General features: G+C 33.9%; 1 protein-coding gene across 7 annotated transcripts in view; it reads left to right on the top strand.

The window, feature by feature from the left end:
- Positions 1–19,728, top strand: part of RC3H2 (ring finger and CCCH-type domains 2) — an 82,762-nt gene that overhangs the window by 39,031 nt on the left and 24,003 nt on the right. For 3 of the 7 annotated variants that reach the window (XM_056812102.1, XM_056812101.1, XM_056812105.1), the window contains 11 exons: positions 8,230–8,538; positions 12,034–12,248; positions 13,461–13,897; positions 15,046–15,216; positions 16,309–16,464; positions 16,843–17,056; positions 17,197–17,281; positions 17,753–17,834; positions 17,926–18,060; positions 18,417–18,524; positions 19,580–19,709. In XM_056812102.1, the coding sequence (XP_056668080.1) occupies positions 8,230–8,538; positions 12,034–12,248; positions 13,461–13,897; positions 15,046–15,216; positions 16,309–16,464; positions 16,843–17,056; positions 17,197–17,281; positions 17,753–17,834; positions 17,926–18,060; positions 18,417–18,524; positions 19,580–19,709 (2,042 nt within the window). Of the gene's footprint in view, positions 1–8,229; positions 8,539–12,033; positions 12,249–13,460; positions 13,898–15,045; positions 15,217–16,308; positions 16,465–16,842; positions 17,057–17,196; positions 17,282–17,752; positions 17,835–17,925; positions 18,061–18,416; positions 18,525–19,579 lie in introns of all 7 variants that reach the window. The other 4 variants (XM_001365081.4, XM_007474611.3, XM_056812103.1 and 1 more) reach the window with 3 other exon arrangements.

Raw genomic sequence — 19,728 nt, 5'->3', positions numbered from 1 at the left:
ATCAATGGGCATCTACTTTGCTTATAATTCTTTGCTAGCACCAAAAGTGCTGCTGTAAACATTTTTGGGTGTGTGGGAATATTCTTAACAAAGGCTTCATTGTTTGATCTTTCCTTTTTAAGTGAAATTTTATTTTTTCATTGAACAAAAAACTTTCTCTTCAATTTCTCTTTACCTTTTTGGGAAAAAAAGAAAAGAAAGAAAAACAGTATCAGTTTCACACACACACACACACACACACACACACACACACACACACACACACACACACACACACACACACACACACACACACACACACAAGAAATGTCCCTCCTGCTAATGTCTTAAAAGAAAATTTCTGTTCAATGAGTTTATCACCTCTCCATAAGGAGCAGGTGGGTGGTAAGCATGTTTCATCATGAGTTCTCTGGAATAGTGGTTGGTCATTGTATTTATCAGAGTTCTTCAAACTTTTTTGCCTTAATAGTACTTCATTATTGTATTAGTTATTATCCTAATTCTTCTTACTGTATATCATATATATTTTTTCCCAGGGTTCTCTAAAACAATCCCTATCATTTTTTATGTCACTATGCTATTATGTTAAATTTTTGCATGCCATATTTTGTTCAGCTATTTCCTTACCCATATTATTTTCTGTTTTTTGCTATAAATTTTGTAAATATAGGTCTTTTTCCTCATTATTTGATCTTTTTGAGATATAGACGGACATAGTAGTGGTAGAGCTGGATCAAAGCTATATATAGAGTTTAGGAATTTTTTTTTTTGACATGGTTCCAGAATGACTGGACTAGTTCATGGTTCCACTGACAAACAATTCATTAATCTATTTGTTTTCCCACATCTCCAGGATTTTTCAGCAGTCTTTTTTTTTTTTTTAATGTACTTGGTCAAAACAATTAGTATGAGGTGAAACCTCAGAGGTGCTTTAGCTTTCATTTTCTATTAGTGATTTGAAGTACTTCTTCATTTGGATGTCTTAGATTTATTTTTTTTCACTTGAAACTTGACTTCATATCCTTTTATTATTTATTGGTTAGGTATTGGAGCTAATTATTGTAACTGAAATGATTCTCTGTATATCTTAAAAATGAGAGTTTTAATAGCAAAGCTTGTAAAGCTTTTTTTCTCCAGATAAGTTCTTAATTTCTAATTTTTGCTGTCTTGATTTTGTGCAAAAACTTTTACATAATCAAAATTATGCATTTTATATTGTTATCCTCCCTCTCCTTTATTTGGTTCTGAACATTGTGCCTATCCATATATCTTGACCCTTCTTCTACTGTTAACTTCAATGTATATCAACTCTTTTGTACAGACAAGAGTAAGATTTATGAGATACTCTCCAACTTCACCTCCGTGTTTGCAAACTAGTTTTCTAGTATATATCAGTTATGATATACAGTAGCTAAGGGTAGCTGGGTAGTTCAGTGGATTGAGAACCAGGCCTAGAGAGAGGAAGTCCTAGGTTCAGATTTGCTCTCAGAAACTTCCCAGCTGTGTGATCCTGGAAAAGTCACTTAACACCCATTGCCTAGCCCTTACCACTCTTCAGCCTTAGAACCAATACACCATATGGCTTCTAAGATGAAAGGTAAGGGTTTAAAAAAACAAACCATTAAGTTCTCTCCTTTATTTCTTAATATTTTCATTTTTGCTTCCTTTTTTATCACTTAAAACAAAACAAAATCACACTAATTTTCTATGTTCCTTCTTTGATCCCTTTAAGATAATGGGATGATAAAGGGACAATGATCTCTTCTCCCCATTAGGGATGTGTCTTATATTTTTTTCCTTCACATTGCTCATATATCTATCTTAATATGCTTCTCTTGGCTCCCTTACGGTTGTTTCAGACAGTTCATCCAAGTTCTTGTTTTCTCAGTAGAAATGCTTGAAAGTCTAAATTCTTTTCCTCTGTAGCATTATGAGTTTTTCAGAATAAACTATTCATGATTATAAAACATTTCCTTTTTCTGCTTTTTGATGTTTTCTAGTCCAAGGTTTCATTTTCTTTGTAACATTTGCCACATTATCTCATGTGATCTTCAGTAGTTTCCTTGGTATTTTATCTTTTTCTTCCTGGCTGCTCAAAGTATTATTTCTTTGACTTACAAGCTCTTCATTGTGACCAACAATTCTGTATATATTCAGTTTTCAGTTTGTTCCAGGAGGTGGATTCTCTATATTTCAGTTTTGGCCTCTAGTTCTTACAGTTTTGGTGAGTTTTCTTTTTTTATTTTTTAAAACGTGACATCCAGATTTTTTGTTTGGTCATAGTTTGAGGAAGTCTGATTATTCGTAAATAACCTCTCCTAGTTCTTTTCTGTGTTCACATGGTTTTTAATAATTAATATTTAATGTAGCCTACTTTTTAATATTTTAATAAATGGGTATATATGTTCTGGTATCATTTGATGACTTAAGTTCTGCAGTGTTCTGTTTTTCAGGAGACCCACACTTTGATTAAGGTTTTCTTCTGTCTTTTATAAGCCATTTATTTCCTCTACTTTTTCATTCTTTATCCCATATTTTAGCTCTTACATCATATCTTCCATCAGTTTTTTAAATTCTTTGTGACCAAACTGTTTTTGATGGAGTACTTAACATAATTATTTTAGTACAATTTTCTTCTTTAGATTATCTTAACCTATAGTACTATCAATTTTCCATTATTCCCTGGGCTTGATGAGGGAACAACTTCAATTCATCACTGTCTTCTTGACTCATCTTCTCTTTTGAGCAACTTCCTACCACTACCCTTCTAGAAAAGTTACTGATTGATTTATAAGGGAATGTAGGTTTTGGTTTGTAGAACATTCAGTTTTTTTCCCTTTTCCTAATTCTTCATTTAATTAACAAGTCTTTACTGAGTGCCTACTCTTCCAGATGCTGGAATCATAAACTCAAAGAATGAAATATCTTACTCTACGAAACCTCCAATTTAATGGGAGAGGTAACAGAATTATAAAAATATGTGTGTAGGAAATGTAAAGGGATAAAAATAAATGAAATAGTTAAATTCAGGTTTGTCTGGAAGTGAGGGCCTTAGGGATTGAATGAGGAAAACTTCATGTAGAAGGCGATACTTAAGCTATATTCAGAAGGTAAAGCTCTGTAATGCTAACGTTAGAAGAGGTGCAATATAAAAATACTGTGTATGGGAAACAGAAAGGAGAACATTTCCCTGCTATAATCCTGTTTTATTTTTTTATTTTAAGTAATATTTTTAAGTATATTTTTTTCTTGATAATTGCACTTACTTTAATATTTGTTTTGTTTATGGTGTTTACAAATTTATTTTTCAGCTTCATATGAACTCTTGATTCTAAAAAACATTTTTTTCTTTGCCTTTGAGTCTCACTCTTGCTTTACCTTTTCGGATGTTAAGTTTTCTACACTGCTTTGCTCTCTTTAAAATTTAGTCTTTTTTCCCCCCTATACTTTGCTTTATAACTTCTCTCCCTGTTCGTTGGTTCCTTCCTCTTTATTGAGTGAACAGACTTCTAGGGCTAGACATCTTCAGCATTCTCTTATTGAAATATGTGTGGTCCTAGTCATGGCTCTTATTCGAATCATCCCAGTTTAGAGAGTACTTTTCTCAGAATTGTAGTTTCTTTTCCTTCAGGCACAGAATTACCCAGCACTTCTCTCTTGCTAATTCTGTTGCCATCTCCCAAATTCCCTCTTAAGTTGCAATACTTTTCTTTAATTTAGATGTGCAGAATCATTGTATTCTGCTTCATATAGGGTGTTCGAGCATTTACAGTGAGTCACTGTTGTGGGGGAATTGGGCAGAGATATCCTCTTCCACATACAAGTCATACCTTAAAACACTAGCCTTTAAAGTTTCTTCCTTTGGTGGTGCCTGGCAAGTAGTGTAGTGTAATTCTGTATATAGGCTGAGTAGAGCTGTAATATTTTAGTTTTCTGCTATTATTTTCATTAGGTTCTTACCTTTTATTCTTTTTGTCTTTGTCTTGTGTGTTCAACTTTAATTGCTACATATTTGATGCATATTTTCTTAGTTTTCTAAAAAAATTCTTTTTTTAGTTATATGAATTTTACAACTTGAATATTTCTCTATACAAAGAAAAGTATTGCATATAAAGCCCTAAATATCTAATATGTATAGATTGGAATTTTTTTTTTTGTAGTTTTGTCCTAATGTTTCAAATTTAGCTTTGTTCCAACACTCCTGCTTATGTCCTTTTCTGAACTTCATTCAGCTGTTTTTTTAATGATTGATTGACATTCTTTTCCCTTTTTAAAGTTTCACCATCACTACTCCTTCTCATACCTCTCTTCCTCTCACTAGAACTCCAAACAAAAAAAAGCCTCTTATAACATAGTCACACAAATCAAATTCACACCATTTCTATATCTGAAAATATTTATCTTACTCTGTTCTTCTAGTTCATCCCCTTTCAGCTAAGATGAGAAGCATGATTAGAAAGTAGTTTCAGTGGAGTCATAGTTGTTATATAGATCACAAAGCACACTTTTAAAAAAACCTATTTTGATCAATATGTAGAGATGTTTCTTTTTTTAATCACATCCTTTGTTTTCTAGAGTGCTATTTCTACTTTGTCATGCATTATGTATCAGAAAATATTTATTATTAGAATACCCTTATGATTACTCTCAGTATTGGTTTTGGACTTATGAGTTTGACACACATAAATCTTCACAGATCTTTTCTATCTTTTATCACATGAGTGTCCTAGAAGTTTCTTATTTTAATGAGTTCTGCATGATAGGGCCTATTTGGGTCTCCTATTTCATAAAATAAAAAATTGTTTTCATTCTGATACTTATTTATACTGCTCATTGGATTTTTGCATATCGACTCTGTGGTTGTTGCTTGATGATTTCAGTCATGTGTGACTTTTTGTGGACCCCCCCCCCCCCCCACCTCACCGGGTTTCCTTTGCAAAGGGACTGGAATGGCTTGTCATTTCCTTCTCCAGCTCATTTTATAGTTGAGGAAACTGAGGCAAACAGGGTTAAATGACTTGCCCAGAGTTATAGTTAGGAAGTGTATTGGGCCATATTTAAACGCAAGAAGAGAAGTCTTCCTGATTCCAGTCCTGGTACTCTATTTGCTGTGCCACCTAGCTCTCCTTTTCTTGTGCAAAATCTTAAGTTTATATTCTATTCCTGTGCTTGTATGTTATTTTTCCACTAGTCAAAAAGATTTAAGTGTTTGCTGGATGAAGCAAGTGACTCTTGCTTTTTTCATTGATGACGAATGGTTAAACTTTTTTTATGAAACAGTGATCGTCTAGTCAATGTATCTTTTATCCATTAATCATTTTTATAGTTAGTTTTGTTATATGTTAGTGGCATGATAATACATTGATAACTGATTAAAAAATAAGTCCCTCAGTGGTTGTTACCAGTTATTTCTGATATTAAAATATCACTTCCATATTTTATTAAAGTAATTTTGTGATTATCATGTCCAAAATCCTTTTTTTTCTTTTAGAAAGAATTTATGGTGACTAAATGTGAGGCTTCTTTATATTCTATTAGCCATTTCTCCTATGTTTTGTACCATTCTTTTTTCCATCCTCCACTGTGCATTAAAGCTTTAGAGTGTTAAACTCTGTGTTGATATAATTTGGAATGTCAAGGTGAATCCTTCAGAGTATTTTACACTCCTTTACCTTCATCTGCAAATGTGAACACATAAGATATAATTAATTATCTTCACAGTAATCTTCCTGAAGTTATTTATCTATAGCAGTGCAATATGCAGTAAGACTAAGCATTTTAAATTTATTGATCCCTTTTATTTTAATATTATAGTTATTTACAATTTGTTGCCTTCATCCTATGTTGTGAGTTTTCTCTTGTGACAAAGAAAATTATAGCTAAGTAAAACCAACACCGTGACTTTGCAACATGAAATGATGGTTTTTGTTATCTTTGGGCCCATAATAAACTTGATACTCTTAATTCCGTTTTTGCCTTTCAAAGGAGAGGCATTATTTGTCCATTTAAATGCAATTATATCATGCATATCGAGATTGAGATGACTTAGTTCTTAGCTCCTTCTGCCCCCTTTAACTGGATTTTGATCATTAAAAGTTTTTTCTTTAGTGAAAAGAATTTTTTTTGTTCAGTAAACTTGCATGAAATTTGTCAGTGTTAAAATGTTTGATCAATTTTCATGAAAAATTTATTTGATTAAAAAACACTTAAGCTTTCTCCATATATGCCAAATCAAGTGTTTAAAAAAAAGTAAATGTTCACATTGTTAAAAAAATTCTAGAGGAAATATTCACAAGAATTACACTTATTGTTTCTGATACATTTAATAAATAACAAATTTCCCTCATGAAAAAGTCTATGATAAATCTACAGCATACTATTTTCTGTTTTACAGTAGATCACTATATATTAAGGTCCACATTACGAGTGTAATCAGAAGTATTTTTTAAATATAATTTTGGATAAAATAGTGTTGGCAACAAAAATTCAGTAAACATTTATTAAGCTTATTATCTTAATCAGCCAGACCCTCTCCTCTTCTGAAGTCTCTATTATTTTAATGGGCATTACCATCTTCCTAGTTATACAAGCTTGCCAATTCCATATTATCCTTGTCTCCTCACACAGCCCACATATCAGATCTGTTGCTTAGTCTTAGAGTTTTGTCTTTATAACATCTTTCACATATATGTCCTTTTCTCCACTCATACCCTGGAACAGCCCATATCACCTTACTGCTGGCAGTAGTTTTCTAGTTCATTTCCCTGCCTCAAGTCTCCTCACTTCAGTTTATCCTCCACTTAGGTACCAAAGTGTTTCCTGAAGTGTACTTCTGATCATGTCAGTTGCCCCCTTCCCATAATTCCATTGTCTCCCCTGTTACCTCCAAGATCAAATATGAAATTGTATTACACTTCTAAAGCCCTTTATAATCTGACAGATCTTCTCACTTTTCTAGTCTTCACATACTTCTCTCCATGTATCCAACCATACCAGCCTTTTGGCTCTTCCTTTCCCATGACATTCTGCCTCCTGATTCTGTGCCTTTTATCTGAACTCCAGTCTTCATCTCCAGACTTCCCTGATTTCCTTCAAGCCTTAGCTGAGCTCAAATTCTAACTTTTGCTTTTCTAGTCCTTCCCCTTCACATTACTCTCCAGTGCCTTCCCTCTCAGCTGCCTTCCATTCACACAGCATACATCTTTTTTTAAAACCCTTAATTTCTGTCCTTGTAACAGCTCTAAAGACAGAAGGGCAAGGACTAGGCAAATGAGATTTAAGTAACTTGCCCAGGATTACACAGTTAGGAAATGTCTGAGTCCTGATTTGAACTCATATCCTCCCAACTCCAGGCCTGATGCTTTATCATTGGGACACCTACAAATTATATTTTAGAAGATTAAAACACTGGCAATATGGAGGGTGATGAATGAGTGGGGGTGTCAGGTAGTAGATAGCACCTGAGATGTGCTTTGAGGGAATGTAGATATTCTATAAGGCAGATATAAGGAAGAAATACAATCCAGACATAGGGTACTAATGGGAAAAAAAGTGAGAAGAGATGGAATGTCATGGGTAATAACTAGGAGGCTAATATGGCAGCAAGGAGAGGAATATAAAATTACCCATTTGATACCCTCATTGCTCTTTGTATTTGACCAGCATTTTGTTGCCTTTTAGTTTTGGTTTATATTGTTGTAATCGTTTTGTATATTGTTCTTTTAGTACTGTTTTCTTTACTGTATCACATCATATAAATATTATCAGGTTTTATTTAATTCTTCATATTCATTGCTCTTTGTAGAACAATATTTCATTGTATTTACATGCCATATTTTGTTCAGATTTTCCCCAATCCCTGGGCACAGATTTTATTTTCAGCTTTTTAAAATTAGAAATGATGCTACTGTGAATATTTTCATGTGTATGTATTCTTTATTTTTGTATTAACTACCTTAGGGCACCCACTTCATAATGAGATCTCTGCATTATAATTCATATTATATAATTTTTTAGTAATTAATTAGTAATTTTAATTAGTAATTTGGACCAGTTCACACCTTCATTGCCTGTTCAATCCCTTCAACATTGAAATTTTCTATCTTTAACCATATTTACTAATACCACAATAGCTCATATTTGTTTTAATTTGTATTTTTCAGAATATTAGTGATTTTGACAGTTTTTGAGATGGTAGTTATTGTTTACATTGTGTTGTTTTTCTTATAGGTACCGTTTAAGGAACAAAAAGATCACAGCAACTGTACGAACATTTCCTCTCCTAAATAAAGTTGGTGTAAATAACACTGTCACAACCACAGCTGGAAATGTCATTTCTGTCATAGGAAGTACTGAAACAACTGGGAAACTTGTTCCAAGTACCAATGGGATTTCAAATGCAGAAAACAGTGTTTCCCAGTTAATTCCACGTGGTGCTGACACCACATTAAGAGCTCTGGAGAATGTGAAGAAAGTAGGGAAGGTTGGATCCAGTGGTCAGAATATCTCTGGGGCATCTGCAGAATCTGTAACTGAAAAGTAAGTATCATGTTAATTTAAAATAATTCTTTTGAGTCCTTGCTGACTCTTTCTGGATATTTACAAGAATTATGCTAGTATTGTAAGAGGAAAGCTGAACTTGGTGTCTAGAGTATTAGGTTTGAATTGAAGTTCCAACATTTGGTAGCCTTTTAATCTCTCTGAGCCTTAGTCTCATCTGTAACATGAAGGACTGTATTCTTCCACTATTTGGCACATGAGCTGATTTTGAGGAAAGTACTTCATATTCCTTACAGTATTGTGAAAATGTTAGTAATTGTTACATTTTGGAGAAAGCAGTTAAAACATTTTAAATGTATTTTCCTTTGGAATCATGGACCTGAAATTTGATACTTTAAGTGTATTAAACTCCTTCCATCAATACATTTGGAAGGCTAATTTATATATTTATAATCTCAAAGAGTTACCTAAGGAACTGAAAAATTCAGTGACTTGTTCTTGTTCACACAGCTATATCATAGGTAATACACCCTAGTCCTTGTCACTGAAGCCAACTATCTATATATATTGTACCACTCTGCTTTTCTTAGTAATATTCCAATTTATGGAAAAATTAATCAGTTAATTTTTATTAAGTTCCTTGTATTTAGCATTGGTCCATGTGCTTAAAAGCTTAAAAGCAATACTAGTTTCATAAAATAAGATATAGCTATGAGTTTGAAGCAGGGGGAAAGTCTTATCTAATTTTTAGATGAAAAAACTTAGTTGTTGCAAGGGAAATGGTTTGTTAAAGGCCAGACATATTAATAGGTTCATAGGATTCATAGCTAGAAGGAACCTTATAGATTATATAGTCCATTTCCATTTTGTTGAAGGAAACTAAGACATGAAAGAAATTAATATTTCTCTAATGTCATACATGGTAGGAAGAAAGAGAACTGGAATAGAAACCCACATCTTTGAAATCTGAATCTGCTGGTTTTTCCACCATGTCTCACATTCATTGGTGGGATTTATTTTGAATCCAAGTTTTCTGATTGGTTCTCATTCCATGTGACTTCTTGTATTTTATAATTCTTTGTGTAATTATCATTAATGCTATCAAATTATATTTGAATACTTGTAAAAGGATATATGCTATTTAAAGCAGAAGAGAAATTTTATAAGAAGCTGACTTTGTACATAACCAGGTCTTGAAAAAAATCAGTATCATATGTGGTATATAGTGTGATTTAAAGAAGAAAATATTAGACTTGGAGTCCTGTGTACCAATTTCAGCTCTTATCAAAGTTTGCTGTCAACTTTGATCAAAGCCTTTTTTGTGCTTCAGTTTCATTATTTGAAAAATAGTTATTTATAAAACTGGATAAGAAGTACTCCATAAACTTTTAAGTACTATAAAAGCTTTCCAGCTTATCTTAAATTATATCATGATGCTAAAAGTGAGACAAACTATGTAAAAGCTTAAAATACAAAGTATTCTACCAATGCAGGGAATTACTTAGTGTGTTGGTATATAATTTTGTTCACATTTGAAAGTAATGTGAAAAAGCCTAAATATTTTAGTAAATGTTTGATAGGAGAAGGTAGATATGATAACATCAGTCAGTGATCAAATATTTCATTCTGACTACTTATGCATGTTTGGTATTGTGTTATACAAAAGTGGTATAAATAGATTCTAGTCAGGGTAGGGACCAAGCATTTATTGAGTACCTACTTTGTTTTAGGAACTGTACTAAGCACTTTACAAATGTCGTCTATACTTTCCAACTCTGTGATGGATTATGCTGTTATGATCCCCATTTTTTGCAATTGAGGAAACTGAAGCAAATAAAGGCATCTGCCATAGGGTTATATAGTAAGTGTCTGAGGCAATATTTGAACTCAGTTCTTATCTTCTGGCTCAGTGCTCCAACCACTCTTGCCATCTACTCGAAGCACAACAAAAGCAAATAATAGAAGACAAAATGTCTAAATTGTGTGGTTACAAACTGTTAAAGACTATAGAAGTTTAGATGCAGAAGGGACATCATTGAATATTGGAATAGAAGGAGGGCATCAAAGATGTAATGTAAGGGGCCTTTGTGGGAGGTGCCATAATGCAGAATGGAAAGTAATGTTCTTTGATAAACAACTAGTTGGGTAGTCTTAGGCAAGCCGCCTCTCTGCCACAACTTTTTCATATACAAAATGGAAATAACATTAGCCTATAAATATCTTTTATTTTGGTTCCTTTAAAAATTACTTCCCCTTGTTTGTTAGATGTATATCCAATTAACAGTTGCTTTGAAAAGATCAAGGTGAAGAGCAGTTAACAGAGTTTTTGTACTTGATTATTAGTATCTAAGGTTTTGGTAAATTAAACAGCAGGCCCTATATAAAAAATGCTTATTTGATTTCCTCCCAGTCTTTATTTGCTTCCAAGAAATAAAAATACTTCTAAAATATCTGTAAACTACAGTGTATAAAACCTAAGTTTGTATCTCCTACTACCATCCCACACTTAAGAGTTAATTTCTATAACACAGAGCTGCTGGTAGAAGTGAATATCTACTAGACCAGTGTGCTGTGATGTAAATGAAGTCCATACTCTGTGTTATATACACTTAAGCCATGAAAAGCCTACTCTAACTTCAACAACTTTTGAAGGGAAGGGAAAGGAACATACATTTAAGTGCCTATTGTGTGCTAAGTATTTTACAAATATCTCATTTGATCTTTACAAACAAGCCTGGGAAGTAGGTGCTATTATTATTTCCAGGTAATTGAGAGGTAGACAGGTTAAGTCACTTATCTTACTTTCCTAGAGTTCTGAGGCTGAATTTGAACTCAGGTTTCCTGACTTCAGATCCATCCTTCTTTTCCATTGTACTTCAATATTGGAGACAGAACCCTGTAATCCATCTGGTATAAGGATATTGTGTTCCTCTGTCATTAATTTGCAGGATGACTCTTTTAACACATCCTATAATAAACATTCTCATGATCATGTCAAAGTTTAACCTAGAGAAGGAATGAGAAATATATGAATAAGCTGATAGTGCATTTATTTTCTGCCTTTGAAAAACAGTTTCATGTCACCTACCCTGTTCTTAATCTTAAGTATTTAACCTATAATGAGGCCATTTAATTTAGATGAAGTTATAGTAACTTTATATACATAGTAACCTTCATTTAATTAGCACTATACTCTTCTCATAATTATGTAATGGATGGAGCTGTTTCAGGAAGGAATCTATTGAATTAGGAGTCTTATGAAGTTTTCTCCAGAATGGAGGAACTTATGTGTAGAACAGATGACTTGAATGCTTGATAATGCATTTGCGGGATATCCTGTTGTTCACTGGAAGTCTGTCACTGACCTTATACATTGGTATAAAGTATATTGTTTAATTTGCCAATTCAGAAATGTCTATTGTATCTTCAGAGAGTGGTTTCACTACCATATTTGGGGTCTAATGGAATATCGCTTTTCAGAATAGCTAAATAGCTGTGGACATGGGTTGATTTACCATTTTTTTCCCCCACCAGTAAAATTGGTTCTCCACCCAAGACTCCTGTAAGTAATGTAGCAGCTACCTCAGCTGGACCCCCTACTGTTGGAACAGAGCTGAATTCTGTGCCTCCGAAATCCAGCTCATTTGTAACTAGAGTACCTGTCTATCCTCAGCCTTCTGAAAGCATTCAGTATTTTCCAGATCCAAGGACTCAGATATCCTTTGAAGTTCCACAGTACCCACAGACAGGTAAGTAACTTGTTTTATATATAACTACTCTTAAATTTTTGTTTATATTGAACTTATAAATTAAAAGGAAAATGTTTATTTCTGTTTAGTGTGCTTTAAAAAAAGTTTTTAATGAAGACAATTCCTGTGAACCAAACATCTGGATGATCACCTGACCAACCAATTAACCAGGTGTTTGGGGTCATTACGATAACAAAATTAATGGCAATCATCTAGCATTAAAATGGCATGTCTGATTGTCTGCCCTTTGATCCAGCCATAGCACTGCTTTGTTTGTACTCCAAAGAGATAATAAGGAAAAAGCCATGTACAAGATATTCATAGCTGCTCTCTTTGTGGTGGCAAAAAATTGGAAAATGAGGGGATGCTCCTCATTTGGGGAATGGCTGAACAAATTGTGATATATGCTGGTGATGGAATATTATTGTGCTCAAAGGAATAATAAACTGAAGGAATTCCATGTAAACTGGAACGACCTCCAGGAATTGATGCAGAGCAAAAGGAGCAGAACCAGGAGAACATTATACACATTGACTGATATACTGTGGTACAGTCGAATATAGTGGGCATCTCCATTAGTGGCAATGCAGTGATCATGAACAACTTTGAGGGATTTATGAGAAAGACCACTATCCACATTCAGAGGAAAAACTGGGAGTAAAACACCAAAGAAAAACAACTGATTTATTACATGGGTCAAGGAGGATATAATTGGGGATGTAGACTCTAAATGATCATCCTAGTGCAAACATCAACAACATGGAAATAGGTTCTGATCTAGGATACATGTAACATACCCAGTGGAATTGCATGTCAGCTATGGGAAGGGTGCATGGAAGGGAGGGAGGGAAAGAATGATTCTTGTAAACAAAGAATAATGTTCTAAATTGACATAATAAAATCAAAATAAAAAAATTAATAATAAATAAATAAATAAAGTGGCATGTCTGAGGAGAGGAGCTAAAATTTGATAAATACATCTGGCTAATTTAAAAAAAAGTTTCCAAAAACATAAGTTGTCAATGACTTCCTTGCAGTAGTATAATTGAATATAGTTTTCTTATAAAGCTGAATAATTAAGCTATTGATATTTTGATTAAAAACAAACTTTCTTTACTTGCAAATTCAGTGCTGCTTAAGACTTTTTAAACCATTAAAATCCTGGATAGTAATGACACCACATTAAAAATATACCTCTTTCCAATTTTCAAGGATACTACCCACCACCTCCAACGGTACCAGCTGGTGTGGCTCCCTGTGTTCCTCGTTTTGTGAGGTCCAATAATGTTCCAGAATCTTCCCTCCCACCTGCTTCCGTGCCATATGCTGATCATTACAGCACATTTCCCCCTCGAGATCGAGTGAATTCTTCTCCTTACCAGCCTCCTCCTCCGCAGCCGTATGGACCAGTTCCCCCAGTACCTTCTGGAATGTATGCTCCTGTGTATGATAGTCGGCGCATCTGGCGTCCACCAATGTACCAACGGGATGACATTATTAGGAGCAATTCTTTACCTCCAATGGATGTAATGCATTCGTCTGTCTATCAGACGTCTTTGCGAGAAAGATATAGTAGTTCCCTAGATGGGTATTATCCAATGGCTTGTCAGCCACCTAGTGAGCCAAGGACAACTGTACCTTTACCAAGGGTAGGTGATAAAGGAGATTTAGCCTGGGGTGGGGTGGGGTGGGGTGGGGTGGGGTGGGGTGGTGAGCAAGAGAGTATGAGAGGGGTAGAGAGAGAGAAGATCAACAAATTTCAAAAAGAGCACTTTATTTTATTTTTCTTCTCTATTATTTGACTAGTACTTGTTCCCATAACAGAACATTGAGTGTTTATATACTGTTATGCTGTCTCATATTATACCTTTTCTTACTATTTCCATTTAACACCACCTAATACAAATCCAAAGCTAGCTCACCTGGAATACTGTAATACTTCTGGTCTTTTCTGTGTACATTGCCAGATGAATTTGACCTAATGCAAAACTAATCTTTGTCTTGGTACATCAACCCAATTCTAAGTAATCTGTAATGGCTTCTCATTGTCTATTGAATAAAAGCACAAGGACCTTTTGAAATGGGATTTCAACCTGCCTTTGAGCAGAATTTTATACTACTTCCTTTTGTGTATCTTGCTTCAGTCAAACTGGACTACTCACTACTTTGAACTTGTTTCCTGATACCAAGATGTCTTTTTTCTCCTTTAATCCATTCCTCACCTCAGTTGATAATGTATCAGTCTTTCATGGCATGCTCCCTACCCCCTTCTCAAAGCCTTCCCTAATTACCTCTTCAGTTTGAAAATTATTTCATCATCTGATCTTTTATACCCTTTCTATGCATTGTATTCCGATTTGTATCTGGGTATATTTCTTACTACCCTTCTATAAGAAAGCTATTTGAGGACAATGACTATGTTTTATCTGAATATTCTCATCTCTAGCATACTTCAGTGTATGTCAGAAGTGCTTGATAAATGTTCTTTCAGTGAATGAATACATTTTAAATTTATTGGTTATCCTTCTTTATCAATCTTTCCTATCCTCTTTTCCCCAACTTGTTACTTCTCTCTTTTCTCCCATTTCTCAAAATGTTTGAGTTTAAATATACATACACACATTATGTAAGGATATATGCACAAGGAAAATTCTGTGAAGTCTCACCCTTCCCTCTCTTTAAAAAACTGTCATAGTGAACTACTTTTATTATCTTGGTATTTCTTTTATTATCTTAGGTATTTCATATTCCACTCTGCTTTTTAGATAACTAAGAATGTTTGGTTCTTTCCCCCTAGGAACCTTGTGGTCATTTGAAGACCAGTTATGAGGATCAGTTAAGACGAAAACCAGAACAGTGGGCGCAATATCATACCCAGAAAGCACCCCTTGTTTCTTCAACTCTTCCTGTGGCAACACAGTCACCGACACCGCCTTCTCCTCTGTTCAGTGTAGACTTTCGAACTGAGGTAGGAAGTTACTTCACTTCATGCCTGTCAGGGTCAGGCTAAACAATCATATGCTTAAAGGAGAAGTGCTTATTAAAACTATAATTAGTAGCATGTAAAATTCTTAAATGATTTTGTTTTAAATTATTACATAGTTAAAATATGTCCCTTTCTAGCAGTGTAGCTCTCTTCAAGAAGAAATGTAGAGATACCTAGTTTAACGTTATGTTATTTAGGCTTGGGAGATATTGCCATTTTGCTTAGTATTGGAATACCCTTTCACTTTAAGATGCCTTAAATTTATTTTAGTGTTCCTAGACCCATTATTTTTAGAGCAAGCTATTTGTTTAACATGTCTTTAAAATGGTGTATCAAAATAATTTTTTTCTAAGTGTTATAGAACATCTTATCAGAATGACAGAGATGTTCCATAAATTTTCACTGATATAAAAGTTTACATTTTTTTTAAAGCACTACCTGTTTTTCTCTCTGCTCAGTGCTAGTCCTGATTCTCCTTCCCCCTCCCCCAGAGTGAAATATCATCCTTCCTCCTACAACTTTCTAAAATTTACTCATCTTTCAAAGTCAAATCTCAGCTCTTTGGGAGCCTTCTCTAGTTGCTTCTGCCCACCTTCATCTCTTCCCTTCTCTTAATTCCTTTGGTTCTATTATTAATACTAACAGTTTGTCAGTTACCTATTCTCTTACTGATTTCATGTCAATAGCCTTTCTGTCCTAACCATAATGTAAACTTGTTGATGACAGGGAACATGCAATATATTTTCATATATTACCTAGAGTGTATAGATAATGAGGAGTTTTTTTTTGTTTGGCTTATTTGGATAGTATTAGATTTGCATTATGTGCTGAGAAAGAATACTGAAGGAAAGATAAATTGGAGACAGATAAATTAAAGTTTATTTTTCTAATCAAAGTGACTTAAAATTGTTGAAGCCATATTTCTAAAGTTGCCATTTCTCATGTTAATCATAGGAAAACAAACCCAATTTTTCAGTAACTAAAACCTTCATGATTATAATAATTACTTCATACTAGTTACAAATTAGTGAATATAACTTTAAGAGTTGACTGTATTTTGTTTTTTCTCACTAGTTCTCCGAGAATGTAAATGATGTACGTGGTACAAAATTTGAGGAGGATCATCTTTCCCATTATTCACCCTGGTCCTGTGGCACCATAGGCTCTTGTATAAATGCCATTGATTCAGAACCCAAGGATGTCATTGCTAATTCAAATGCTGTGTTAATGGTATGATTTTGGGGAATAGTGCATGCTGACTCACATTTATGAATGAGCAAAAGCTTTCATTTTCTTGTTGAATAAGTCCATCTGTAAGTACGCTTATATCTCATCAGGCCTAGAATAGATTGCTTTGGTTTAAACAATTAGCACTATGTCTGTGTGTGTGTGTGGTGTGGTGTGGTGTGTGTGTGTGTGTGTGTGTGTGTGTGTGTGTGTGTGTGTGTGTGTGTGTGTGTGTAAAATTTGTTTGCTCTTGTGGCTGGCCAAAGTTAGCAGTAAATAACATTACCTGAAAATTCGAAACCAAATCTTTTAAAGGGAAATACTTGTACTACTTATTGAAAAGAGATAATTTATTTTATTGTTTATTTTTTTAAAATTCAGGATCTGGACAGTGGAGATGTTAAGAGAAGAGTACATTTATTTGAAACTCAGAGAAGGGCAAAAGAAGAAGATCCTATAATTCCTTTTAGTGATGGACCCATTATCTCAAAATGGGGTGCAATTTCCAGATCTTCCCGGACAGGCTATCATACCACAGATCCTATTCAGGCCACTGCTTCCCAAGGAAGTGCTACTAAACCCATCAGCGTATCAGGTACTGTATATTACTACTAATTTCACTTTGTGTATGGTAGTTCAGTTCTAAGAAACTACTTTACTTTCTTATATAAATACATGTGACTAAATTGTTTTGTTTTTCCATCTTTGTCACTGTTGATTATCTCATCTCCGCAGATTATGTCCCCTATGTCAATGCTGTTGATTCAAGGTGGAGTTCATATGGCTCTGATTCTACTTCTTCAGCACACTATATAGAAAGGTAAAACTGATCTTTAATTAGTTGGGATTTTATATTCTTAGGTCTTAGCAGGTGTACTCAAAAGACAAATTCTATCCTTGCTATTTAGTTCTATATCCATGGCTATATATGGAAGGATGGTATCATAGAAAGAGCACTAGACTAGAAAGAATTTAAGAATCCATATTTTTCTTTCCCACTAACTACCTGTGTGAGTGACCTTGGTGAAGCCACTTTATCTGTCTAGTAATGTTTTCCCATCTATAAAATCTTGACATAGGACTTAATATCTAAGATCTCTTCCAGATCTAGTACTTGATGTTATGATTTCTTCATGGTGCAGGGAAAACTTGACATTTTAAGATGTGGTACAATTACTTGAAATTCTAATTAAAAAATTTTTTATTGGTAATAATAATTGCATCTGCAGATGACTTAGTTTTAATTTCAAAATATTGTGCATATAAATAAAAATGATGTTTCTCTTTAAAGGGATAGATTTATTGTTACTGATTTATCCAGTCATAGAAAGCATTCCAGTACTGGAGATCTTCTAAGCATTGAACTTCAGCAGGTAAGATTAGTTATATTGGATATTTTGTGTTTTTCATTCTTGAAAATGGAACATTTAAAGACTGTGGATTTTTAATTCATATTTTCCTTAGGCAAAGAGCAACTCATTATTGCTTCAGAGAGAGGCCAATGCATTAGCCATGCAACAGAAATGGAATTCCCTAGATGAAGCCAGTCACCTTACCTTAAATCTTCTAAGCAAGGAAATGGAATTGAGAAATGGAGAGGTAAAGAGAACTTAATCCTGAAATTAAATTTGCATGGAAAAGTCTGTCCTTCTGATTTGTTTTGCTCAATTGTGCATTGGTTTGAATCATGCTTATGTTACATTTTGATTGGCCTTTTTGAAGATCACATATAATATTAGAAAAAATGCTAGAATAGGTGTCAGAAAACCCAAATTTAGATTCTAGCTCTTTCACTGTGTGGCTGAGCAAATTATTTGACTCATTTTAGTTTCCTCACATTTATAATACAAATAGTAATGTTTTGTAACCTATTATATTTTGGTTTTTATGTTTGTTTTTCTAATTACAAAAAGAAACCATAATTTTCTTCTGACTAAATGTTATTTGATTTCCAGAGTGATTATACAGAAGATACAACAGATACTAAGCCTGATAGAGATATTGAATTAGAGCTTTCAGCACTTGACACTGATGAACCTGATGGACAAGGTGAACATATAGAAGTAAGTCTAGCAATTTAATACTCTGGGGGCTCTGATGGCTTTTTTTGCACATAGGAAACATTTCTTTTGGTTTGTGCTGTATGTTTACACTGAAGAACCACATCAGTAAGCTGTGAGATTTGTTTTGATCTTCAATGTTAAGTTTTGAAGTTTGTAGTTCAGCTTTTAGAAATATGTTTGGGATTCTATTTTATTTAGACATGTTGGACCCCTGGTAGTAGTAAATGTACTAAAAAAAAAGGAGATAAAACAGAGGTGTTGTTTTTACCTTATTTAAACTTTTTAGGGTGTTTTTGAACAAATATAAGATATAGTCATTTAATGCCCAAAATAAATGCCCATTAAGTGTACCTATTTGTGCTTGGGAATTTTCTGCATCTATATCATTTAATAAACAAGCACCTGCTATGTACCAAGCACTGCATAGGGGCTGGGAAAAATTAGAATAAAAAGGAGCCTGCCCTTATAGAGCTTGGTAGGAGAAATTAACAAATGTATACAAATAATTGAAATAGAAGTTAGAATGTAAATATACATTAAGAAATATAAAATTCATTGCAGAGAAATATTAATTCCATATTGGGGTGATCATATAAAAGCTTCACAAAGAAAGCTATTTGTGTTGAATCTTGAAGAATTGATAGGAATTAGGGACGTGGAGCTGCTGGGGGCTTGGGAATCATGTGAGCAAAGTTGTTAAGGTAGAGAATCAGGATGTATATTCAAGGAATGACAAAGTCTCTTTTGGTGGGAGTGTAATTTTTGTGAAAATACTTGTGGAAAATAATATTGGAAAGTCTAGTGGTTTCCAAACCATTAAAGGCCTTGGAAATTTGGACTTTTTTCTTACAGATTGAAACAGCAAGGAATAGGCAGTTCTGCTGTATTTTTTGGCAGAAAGCAAAGTATCTTTTCTAAAAGTTATATACCAAATGCCAGGATACATAAAAAAAGCAGAAGAAATGTGCTAATATTTATTTTAGTAGTACATAATTCTTTTGTATAAGGAAGGTTCGAGTCTGATTACTAAGAAATTTGGCTTGCAACTGTTTTAGGAGATTTTGGATATACAACTTGCTATTACATCTCAAAATGATCAGCTTCTGAATGGAACTACAATGGAAAATGGCCACCCACTAAAGCAACACCCAAAGGAACCAGTGGAGCCCAAGAGACAAAGTTTAGGTGAAGACCATGTGATTCT

Source organism: Monodelphis domestica, chromosome 1 (assembly GCF_027887165.1).
Source record: "Monodelphis domestica isolate mMonDom1 chromosome 1, mMonDom1.pri, whole genome shotgun sequence".
NCBI classification, from domain to species: Eukaryota; Metazoa; Chordata; class Mammalia; order Didelphimorphia; family Didelphidae; genus Monodelphis; species Monodelphis domestica.
Note: the sequence above shows the minus strand (reverse complement) of the source record. Positions and strands in the feature narration are given on the sequence as shown.